This window comes from Xiphias gladius, chromosome 20, assembly GCF_016859285.1.
Source record: "Xiphias gladius isolate SHS-SW01 ecotype Sanya breed wild chromosome 20, ASM1685928v1, whole genome shotgun sequence".
Lineage (NCBI taxonomy): Eukaryota > Metazoa > Chordata > Actinopteri > Istiophoriformes > Xiphiidae > Xiphias > Xiphias gladius.
In genome coordinates this window covers 14,791,084-14,802,972 of record NC_053419.1, presented here as the reverse complement: position 1 = coordinate 14,802,972, position 11,889 = coordinate 14,791,084, and the positions used below count along the sequence as shown (strand labels likewise).

Here is an 11,889-nt window from a genome sequence, read left to right as displayed (position 1 = left end):
TAGCAGCTCTATGAAGCACAGAGATGATTAGCTAAATGCTAACTTCAGCATGCTAATACACTCACAAAGACAATGCTAAAATCTGCTAGACATATATTTACAATGTTCACCATCTTAGTTTAACATGTTAGTATGATAACATTTGCTTATAGTAGTACTGATGGGAAGGTCATTAGTTTTGCAGGTATTTGGTCACCAACCAAACTATTGGAACTATTTGAAAGCCTTTCATTCACTTCAGCACACACAGACTAGTAGCAGCAGAGTTTACATGCAGGGCTCTCGCCTGCTCATTGGGAGCAATCTGAGGTTCAGGGTCTTGCTTAAAGACATGACATATAGACAGAAGGTGGCAGGGATCAGTCCACTCGTACCTCTGTATGTGGTTTAAATTGTAACTTCTTTCAAATTAAGAGAAGGTGCAGAATACCGAAGGGTAAGGATAAGCACACACACATCCTGCATCTAGCAGAGAACAGATGAGGGTTAGGAACAGCCAGGGCCCTGGGCCTAAAATACTCACAAAGGGATATGTCCTGGCAATAAAACTTACCATTCTTCATTTATTCTGAGACGCTGGCCAGAAAATCTAACCTCCCTGTCCTCTTTCAGTTCACCTCACCCTTCCTTCCCATCTTTCCCATCAGACAGAAGTGCCAGACCCATTTTCACAGAGATGGTTTATGAGCTAATGCTAGCTGACAAGCAAATTGATGCGGGGGACATTTTGTCTGGGGTGCAACTATTTATCAATATTCATGACCTCTCCGCTCCCTGTCATGAGATGAGCGGATAGGTTTTTTTTTTTCTTTGCCTGTAAACATAGCTGGTAAATGCTGGCAGGGCAACTGAGGAAATAAAACACTTAATGTGCTGCATTTCACCTTTAGAATCTCTGGTTCAGATGATCGTTTTCATGATCTGAGAAAACAGTCTCACATTTTGTCTTTTGGAGATACTTTAACATTTCATGATGCTTTCTATAAAGCATCATGAAATCTGTGTTAACTTTAACTTTGACTGGTAAAGCTAACGTAGTGTATACTGTAAATACCTATAAATCTTGATATTACAAACAATGGCAGATTTTTATTGAAGAAAGGGCTTTGCTTCTATCAAAAAGACATGAATATCACAATGATTGAAAGCTGAAGTTAATCATTTTGCGTCACAAAATATCATCCTTTTGACTATGACAAGTATGTATCCCAAATGCCAAAAATTCCTGCCTACATTGTCTTAAGAAGCAAACCATGGGAACATGGTTCTTTTGGATAAATTGAAAAGACGTTCAGTTCACAGTGAGTCAGACAAGGCAAACAGAGCTTGATCAGCGTGACATTTTTTAAAGCGTAATTTATCCCAAACATGGTAATTATCTAAATATATAAGAACAATGATTTTAAGCAAAAATGCAGAGCAAAGTTGTAAAAGTATAGACAGTGGATAGGAAAATGTTCTTGAAATAGCCTTGTGGTTTTCTGAGGGACATTCCTTTGTGGATATCAAGTATTATCTTCACCAACATCTGTAGTGTCCAAAGCCTTAAATGAGCCCTGTGTAAATCACTAAAATTATTCATGTGTAAGGCCATCATCAAACACTGAAAAAAGTTTGAGTAGGTAAGGAGTGGGCAGTTAATGATACCACACAGCTCTTTGTGTTGTATGGGTGATGGCCATGGGGTGACAGAGGGAGAAAAGAGGGAAAAAAGAGGAGGAGGGGGAGGTGTAGGAGGCCACAACAGCGAAGTAGGAAATACCCAGCGGTCTGGAAGGGAGCAAGGACAAGGCAAGAGAAAACGAGTACAGAAAAGAAGAGAAAGTCTAAAAGGTTTTCCATTCTCCCCTAATTTAGTCTATGAATGTGCTTTTCCCCCTCCCTTAACTCTCTCCTGAGACTATCCCACACAAACCGCACAATCATCTGTTACTCTGATTCACCCGTAGATAAAGAGGAAAAGAGAGAACAAGTATTAAAGGGGAGGGAGGGAAGAGGAAGGAGAGGAAAGGAGCATTCAAAAATACGGATGTAAAACTTTCCATCTCAATGCTGCACCAAATCATTACTGCCCTCTTCACCTTCCATATGACTTCAAAAGCCTCTCAAGCTCTTGACATACTGGATGCGGCGTGGTTATTCTCCTAGCAATGTAAGGAATGTAATGAATCTGTTGCAATGCTACAGAAATTAAAGATTTTTCTTGGGATAAACTGTGATACAAAGGCACGGGGTCAAATGTGGTAGCACTACTTAGTGAGAAAAGTGATCCCTAACTTGTGTTTCTGTGTGTGTCTGTTGTGCATTACGTGTACAGAGAGGAGGAGTGTGTGAAAGGTGAAACTAAAGTGAGATCCTCTGCCTAATCCAGTCAAGCTTATTACAGTAACTCCACATGAGCATTGCTTTTCAGAGAGTTCACATCCTGGAGTGTTTCAAAAGAAACACGGATACGTTTCACTTACACAATGACCTGCTGAACAGGCCTAACTGTCAGCAACTCCAGGAATCTAAGTCATAATAATTAAATGTTTTAAATACAATTACACCAATAAACATATATTGGAAGAACTGACTATTTTTGATGAATGCCGTCCAGTTTGGTGATTTAAAACCTTATTGCCTCTAAACCTTACCAAATAGCTAAACAGTTTTAAAAATTCAATAAGTTGGGTAAATCTAAAGGCAGTCATAAGGTTAGTTATAATTTTGTTTTTAGAGACTGTTCTTCACTGTGTACAATTCATGGAACCTCCAGTGCATGAGAGAAATTTAATTTGATTATGTAGTCCACTGTAATACAACAAATTGTGTTTCTCTAAATACATTTTGTACAATTATAAGCTCTGTTCACATTTGGAATCCGCATTGTTGTTGGATTCAGATAGCCATGTCAGGTACAGAAGGGATTTTTAGTGTTCACACTTTGGATCTCCTTCATGCAATGATTCTGTCATGAGACTGCTCCAATGTAGCATGACCCTGCAGGACAGTCATTTCTTTTCAATACACACAGCAGCACTGCTGGAAAACAATGGCAAATAGGACACCACAGAAAAAGAGCTATCAATACTTTAAGTACACAGACTACCTCAGTGATGGATTTCAAAACTTATTTTGCAGTTGAAGGCCTGCTGGGGAGCGAACCCATTAAAACCTCCAATTGTTGTTGTTGTTGTTTTTTGTTTGTTTTTTTTAATGTAAATAAGTACAACAAACATTTATGGTTAAATACATTACACTACTGACAAGAAACCAAAGCAATGTTCTCTTTTTATTCCTACTTTGCTTATAGAATCCATCCCATGATTGAAGCTATTACCTGTTGCTGGATTGACAGTTTGTCCTCTAAGCCATTTGTATGGTTGAAAGCTGAATGTGTTTGGGCTTCACTTCTGAGTGTGAATGTGATTTTTTTCTTGTTTGTGGTGAGCATATTGGAGCAGACTGGGGCATTTCTCTTATAGCAGACTCGGCTATGTGTGGTTGTGGTTTCCACTGTGTCTTTACTTAGGGTCTGTCCGTTTGTTTTATTAGGCTACTGCTTATGCTTAAGCTCTGTCTGTTTTCTGACAATATGCTGCAGAAAAATCAGACAAGAATGTGTAGATGAATTGAAAGCTGTTTGATACCCTTTCTTTTGTGTGCTTGTATACGGTTTTTCTTTTTTCAGATTCATGTAGCCTGCTCCATACACTGCAGCAACCCCACTACAGTACCATCTATAATAAGTACCTGTCTAAACATAGGCACTGCCACACATGCATCTTAACCTGTAAAAGTAATTCTTATTATCCATGTTGGCATCATGTGGGAAGAGAAGCAAGACACAATTTTCCAAGAAAGTCACTTTGGAAATTTGCCAACTCAGGGCCCGGCAAGATTATGAATATAAAAAGAATAACTCTTCGCCCACAGCTGTAGTGTCAACAAAAACATGCAAAAAGATGCAGCATTCATAAGCAGGCATTCCTATCTCTGGTGTGAAGCAGGAGGAAGGGTCAAATGACTCAGGGAATAAAGACAGAGGCACTCCTCTATCAGCAGTAATTTATTACTGTGTTTGTTCCTTTTCGCCCACCAAGTTTTAATACTACTGTGTGTAACTACTTTTTCCTAATCATTTATCTATGTATAGTGTCTTTGAGTGCCTCTACAAGCTCAGTATAAATAAGATGTATTGTTATTACTAATATGTGAGTATCTACTCTATATAATTTTGTTTCTCAGTACGATATTAACAATGGTTGTGGTAGTGCTGATTTGCATTTCAGTATGTACACCACTTCCAGAATGAATTCATATTTGTAAGAAAAGGAGTTCATGTTAAGTATTTGTAGTAAATATTGACTTCTTTATGTCAGCATACAGTAATAAAAGGGAATTTTAATCTGAATCTGGTGGCCAAATTACAATTTACACACTGGATTCAAATCCAAAGTGTAACAGAAGTTTTGACATGATAAAAATACTGCTCATTAACACAAGTCAGAACGGGATGAATCATCTAGTTTGCTTAAAATTTCCTTATTCCATCCGAACTTTAAAAACACACCTATTTTTAGTCAAAATATAATGTAAAGTAAAAGTGATTTTCAAATATACCAGTCATATTATTTTATTATTGAGAAGGAAAAAAGGCTTTAGGCATCTTTTAAAAAGGCTCCTTTAGCCTCCAGGCCTCTGGGAGGGCGGGTCCTTGTGCTGCTGTGCATTGTCTTTGACTGACAGCTGAGATGTAGGCATCATGCTTTGTTACTATAGCTCAAAAGCCAAGAGACAGACAGTGTAAATTTAGCTGAAGAGGGTTAAGACCAGTCTGCATCTAAAAAATTAAGCTGTTAAAAGGCTACATCTAACTAGCTAGCTGTCTAGCCTGCTAAATGATGTTAGCAAGTGCACTTTTCCCTGGGCTTCCTTTTCTATGCTAGCTTGTCCAACATGCCAATGTGCATGTACTGTAGGCGGCAGCCTGGCTGTTAAAATAAATAAAAGAAAGTTTCCGATCGCTATTTGTGTGACCCATTATGGGTCCCAAACCATATATTTATCTAGTGGACCATCGAGGTCTGTACGTGTAAATATGTTTCTGTTCCTGTTGTTGTTATTAATGCTGCTGCTCACAAGAAAATACGGACTTAAATATTGATTGTTTAGCTATTAAAATGGGTTAAAGTATCATCAGTCATCCTACTGTGTCTCTGTAAACAGCTTAAGTGGTCTTTCTCATTCATTTTTAATTAATGCATGGGCACTGTAGTCAACAATGTGGACATCGAGAAAATGGACTTTAAAGAGACATCAAACATGAAATATAAAGACAAAACTAAGAAGCCACAAGATGTAAAGGACGAGCGAGGAGAACACAGGAAGTATTTGTGATTTCCACAAACAGATAAGGAAAACTGGCTTCACAACCGACTGCACAATTCGCTTTTCCCGTTTCTCATGACAAACCGTCACTCTGCTCCACATGTGACTCACATGCAAGTGAGCTTTTTGACATATATTGTCTTTCAAGAAATGACATCTTGCTCCAGTCGCTGCTCCAAGCTCAAATGCATGATTCAATTAGTTGCTATGGTTGCTGAGAATGTGTAACATGGAATTCATGCAGTAAATATCTTACTTACTTATGCATGATGGGTTTGTTGGACATGGTGTGATGTCACGGGTCGACTACTTTGTATATATTATATAGGTCTATTCATTCATTGTGCACGCGATGCAAACACAATAATTAAAAATACATAAGAGGACACACAAACTAACAAACACAAACCAACAATAAAAGAATAAAACAAGTTATGCACCTGTATAGAGAAACACTCACCAAAATTTCCAACAACTACAGCATTAGCATTATTAGAAAATTTATATCCACACACGATTAAACTTCCACAATATTTCAGTTACTCAAGCTCACATGCAACCACACGCAGAGCAGAAAAAGCCAAGTATATAAGCATGATTAAGCTTCACATGGATACGTATACACAGAAAGTAAAAAAAGGTTTGATCATACTCACTGTTAAGCATTGCATATTCTCAGGGCGATTGGTCTCGGGGGCAGCACCATGGTTTGACAGCACAGCCTCTGAAATGTAGACAAAGGAATCACGGGCTGAGACAGTGCCTTTGGAGCACATTTCTCCCTGTGCCAACACAAAACAGCTTTCTGGATGCACAAAAATAAAGTCCTCAAATAGTTCTGAGAGTCCATAAAAGTGACTCAGAAAGATAACAACAAGCAATTATGGCAACAGTTGTCTGGAGCAGCCTTCGCTGGGCTGGCATTCAAACTTCAGAGCGCACATAAAAGGCAAAAACAGGCCAGCCGAATCAAGGAAAATCCTGTAAGATGCGAGGATCCAACAAACTGCCCTAGAGAGGAGTGGAAGTGAGAACAAGTGAGAAGGAGGGAAGGAGGGAGAGAGGGAGGGGTGAAGAAGAGAAAAGGAACTCCTCTCTCACTCTATTATCTGTCCGTCACAGGGCTCCTGGGAAGTTGCTATGGTTACAGGGACTCATGCCTCAGTGTCCCTCTAACTATTGCTCATAAAGGCAGTATTCAGCTTTGGGCCACAATGCAGATCTCCCTTGCCCTGTTTCTCTTTCTGTCTCTTTCTTTCTGCATTTCCTTCTGTTTGCATCTGTCCACATCTCTCACTTCATACATACACCTTTCCTTCTTAGTTTCTTTCCTTCTGTCTTTATAACTTAACACAGAGCCAGCCAACCGTCCCCTACCAAACACTACCACCATCCCTACGGTGTTTTTAATCCCCCCCTCCCCTCTTTTTTCTATATTCTTCCATCAACACCCCTACCTCCATCACCACAGCACACACATTATTCTACCCCAGGCGGTGATATGCTATTCTCTTAACTCTGCCAACTCGGTCCAAACAGCCCGAACACAAGTAAGAGTGGAAGTGGATCAGTGACCTTCTGAAAAGTTGGAATAATTACATTATATAAATACAAATACAATACCTTGAAATGTCTGCTTCAGTAGCTTAAAGTTGGAAGAAAACACTGCATTGAAACACTGCATTATATTGTCACATATGTATTTTGAATTTTCTTGGCGCAACACTTCATCATCAATATCATATTAATCCCAACAAAACTTTCCAATCCAAAACACCATCTATTTTTGTTTTACTGCTACCTGAAAAGGAATCTTCGAGATGTAAATGGACTGCACTTATATACTATACTTTTCTAGTCTTATCAAACACTCAAAGTGCTTTACACTACATCCCACATTCACCCATTCACACACACACATTCTTACAGCGCCCTTTTTTTTTTCCAATGCATACAGCGCTTTCTATACATAAACGCCCACACTCATGCATCGATGACACATCGGGGGCAATTTGGGGTTAAGTATCTTGCCCAAGGGCACTTAGACATGCAGATCGGAGAAGCCGGGGATCTAACCACTGACTTTTTGCTTAGCGGACAACCCCCTCTACCTCCTGAACCACCATCACCCCGATGTCTTTCAAATCATTTTCTTCTTTTTACTAAAAGTTACAATGAAAATATACAGGACTATACAAAGCTTGGCACTAAACATGCATTTGTAAGAGACTGTCCCTCAAAGAAAAACAACACCATCAGTCCTTTCACAAATGCCTCAAAATGACATATTTGTGTGACAAAGTCTTCTAACAGCTGTAGTAATTATGACTCTTCACAGGAACACAGAAGGAAGTAGTGTGACAAAAAGACGTGGGATTTTGCCGTGGGAGACCGCTGCTTGCTTCCGGTTTCCTACCTTCGCTGAATATTTGTTTCAAGTATGACCACAAGCATTACCTATTTATTCAATGTTACTGTTTATAACCATGATGACGAGGGTTCCCTAACATTAACGAAGTAAGTCATTATTTTAACCCAAACTATGATCTATTCCTAACCATAACCAAGTTGTTTGTGCCTAAACCTAACCAGAAGTTATCCATAGCATTGTCAGACCATAAAACAGAGTACATGGCCCAATCCATTAATTGTGGTTGCCATCGTAACCTCTGGGCTTTTTAAAAAGACGGATTCTGTCACTTATGAATCTGAAATCTCCAGGGGAGGGGCTAACCTGGCTGGCATCAAGCCCAGGAGAGGAGCCTTTTGTCAGGGTAAGACATTAGTAACATGGGGCATATGAGAAGAGAGACATGCTGGCAACGAGAAACATCCAGAATGACTGACATAAAAATGGGGGGAAATAAAGAGGGACAATAAGAGATGGAAACAGCGGACAGTGGGAAAAGTATACACAAGAGAAATTCATGGAATGGGAAAAAAGGAATGTAGTCAGAAGAAGGGAATTACAAACTGAGAAGATTAAAGAAAGAAAGACAATGAAATCAGATTGGAAAAACACAAAAAGAGGCAGAAAATGAAGACATGCAAAAGGCAAGAGTAAAGAAAAGAAATCAGAAGGTGCTGGCAGCCTCCTACAGTTGAATGAGCCAGTCTCAGATCTGCCACAACATAAAAAGCCCTTGACTCTGTCCAAATCCCTCATTGCACCACTCACTCACTGAACACTCAGTCCCTCTTTTCACCTCCTGTCACCCACAAACAAATAAACACTTGATGGAGAGAATGGAAAAGCCAAGAAGGGAGAAGACTGCCTCCACTTCACTTCACTGTTTGAGTCTCTTAAGATCACTTCAAGTATCAGGAAATGACTGTTTAAACGGCTAAAATGAAGAAATAACACAAACCAATAAAGACCTTAACTGACGTGGACGGCAAATGTGAGATTTCAAGATATGACACTAATACGGTGATGACTGGATGACAGCACATTCAAGTCTGACATGCTTGGTGTGACACTGTTTGGAGAAGTACAGTATCTGACTGATATAAAATATGTTGGGCATTTGATTACAGTGATATCAATTCCTTATTTAAAAGGGACGTGTTCTTCACAAATTCAAAAGGCTGAAATGACAGAATTCAAACTAGTTTGTTTTAAGTGGGAGAAACTTGAATATACACAAAGTACACAAACAAAATAAAGCCAGATTACACTTCTCCACAGATGTTTAGGTTTAATTCTAGCGGACAACATTAGTAATTAGTAATGAATGAGATTTTTTAATTGAGCAAAGCACTCTACTTTGGTAAAAAATTAAACTAGTTACACTACTGAAAATTAAAAACATTGCCAAAAACAGCTATACTTAGTTACAGTGAATGTAAAAAATTACCTTATGTTAATAAGCAAATAAGTCAAGTTAAGGTTTATTTTGTGATTTCACCCATAGAGAATACAGCTGAATTAAATATCTTTGTTTTCTGGAACAAGCATATAAAAACAAATACAACAATAAACATAAAAAATCAAAATCATACACAATATGGATGCATCAAAAACCCAGTTGTGATAAAAGATCTGAATTAACTCTTAATCACATGGAAATGATATTGAATTAACCAGTCCATCTAAATAAATTGGTATGTGTTAAATTTAAACAAAATAACATGTTAGTTGAGCAGTGTGAGTTGACTATACTCCTACTACCGCTCTGGACATAGTACCTTTCATTCACACACTGTTTAGTCAATCGGAGAGCTCTTTGGCAATGGCTAGACAAATGCTTCGATTTATTGAATAATTAGAGTTAGATGTTTTAAAACAGGGCTCCGGCAACAAGCGGACCTCTTTCTGCATGTCAATTTCTACACACAGACGGACACAACAGCGGAGTTGATACAGAGATCAGAGTAACAGGGAGAAGATTTGAGCACAGGACAACTACATGCTTACAAACCTCCATAGGCCTTAATAATGCAGCATAACTGACATTTAAAAAGTTAATAAACTCAGGAGGCTGCTCAGCGTAGCATGGTTTCCCGTGAACAGAGCTACTACATTTTTTGGAGATTGACCAAAATTGTTTTGGTTCAACAAATTGTTGGCAATGGCTGATGATATGGGTATCACTAAGGAAAACAACAACTCATTAATCATGCTGGAGTAGCAGTGCAGCCGTACATATCGATATATGTACATTTGGCAACTGCATAGAAGTAAACTCCCAAGATATCTCTCACGATACAGGTCAATAAAAACTTAAAGGTGTCCAGTGAAGATTTCATGTAAATAAAGTTATGTTAGGATTCAGTGTTACACATCAAATGCCATGTGTGCATCTTTGAGGTCTAACAAATGTGCTGTGTGCATCATACACATCTATGGCTACGGTTGAAAACTGCATCCTATGTCCTTTCCTAATCACTTTTCCTAAATTCAATGGGAAACATTGTGATGTTAAGGAAAGATGCAAAGGATAATTTACAAGGACCAAGGAAAAGACAACTTTGGTGCTAAAATAATCCGACTGCACTTACACTAGGCTACGTAATTATGCAAAAGCGGATGTTATTGATGTGGGTCGCTTCAAATGTTGCTGCCACAAGGAATTGTGGGACGGCATTATCTCCTTTTCTTTCATAAAAGATGGTAAAGTTTTACCTATACTAAAAGGAGATAAGAAAGGAAGCAATGAAGCACCTTTCCTTAGCATTTAGAGAATTCGACCAGCTCTTATCATGGCTGCCGTTTAGATACGACCAGGTAATTTCACTCAGTTAGGAACCTGCCTAAGCAAAAAAGACTATTTGACACCATCCCATGTTTGCTTGCTTGGTGGCAGTCGTCTTCTTCACTGCCTCTATTGGCGGACTTCAAGATCTATTGGCACCTTACTACCACCAACTGTCTCTCAGTGGAATGGAACATCCTGAATGGCGATGAAACAAACAAAACAGGGACCCACATATAAAAACATTGCTTCACAGCACTAGTAGTGGTCAAAAACGTCACTGGGTACCTTTAAGGTCTCAATAGCTAAACTCACTTGTTCAATCTTGTGTTATGGGACAGTTTAAAACTGTACTATTCACCTAATAAAACCCTTTAAGAGGTAAGTAAGGCAACTATTTTGTTGGTGGACAATTTTTTCAGCCTACCACGCTCATATTTTGTGGTTGCTGCTGCTTGCTTATTTAATCTACTTGTTCATACCAACACCCTGCTTGCTCAAATTTGAAATTTAAAACTACGGTAACTGAAAAAGACAGAAAAGGAATATACAGTATAGTAGCAAATCAGAATTCAAGTTTCAAACATCCCTTTAGAAAAGTATGATTTATGACATGAAGATGTTACCTCTATGTGTTTTTACAGTCTGTGCAAAACATCCACAAAGTTTCCCTTTGGTGTAGATGTTTGTGAAATGTGAAGTGGGACTCAAGTATCTGAATGATTAATACTGCGTTGTTCTATTTCTTTAAGTTTATTTGTTATAAGTTCAGGTTTTTAACATTGGTTTGCAGTGGTAGTGCAGAGAGCATGCGTGGGTTCCTCTTGGCCATCTTTCAAGAGTTTAGTTATTCTGATAAACACATTCACACTTCAGTCTTTCACTCATTCACATACGAGTAGTGTTACAGTTTGTAAAATCATTAGCCTTGTAGCCCTTTTTGGTAAGTACATCAGAAAATGTGTAGCTCATCACTAGGCTGAAAGACTGAATGCAGTCTTGTGCCTGAGGGTGTTTTTGTTGGTCAGTGGCCAAATTGACAAATACTCCACACCTTACATCTATTTTATGGGAATACTGGAGGATGAGGATGATCCCTGTAGGCTTTCAAGATTATCCGCTGAATCCACCAGGCCAACTAGTCATCAACAATTAAACTAACTACAGCCTCAAATATCATAGATGAATTAACAGAGCTCTGAGAGTGTAATCAAAATCTGAATATAATAAGCATTAATTAGATGTAGTTACTTTTTATATCATAAGGTGTCCATGTTCTTTTGTCCATCCCTTTTTATGACGTGCAAAGGAGAGCATAAAA

At 38.6% G+C, this 11,889-nt stretch overlaps 1 protein-coding gene across 6 annotated transcripts in view; it reads right to left on the bottom strand.

The window, feature by feature from the left end:
• rgs3a (regulator of G protein signaling 3a) overlaps window positions 1–11,889 on the bottom strand; it is a 153,620-nt gene that overhangs the window by 107,023 nt on the left and 34,708 nt on the right. For all 6 annotated transcript variants that reach the window (XM_040156786.1, XM_040156793.1, XM_040156791.1 and 3 more), the window contains one exon: window positions 6,030–6,097. In XM_040156786.1, coding sequence (XP_040012720.1) covers window positions 6,030–6,097 — 68 coding nt within the window. The remainder of the gene's footprint in view (window positions 1–6,029; window positions 6,098–11,889) is intronic.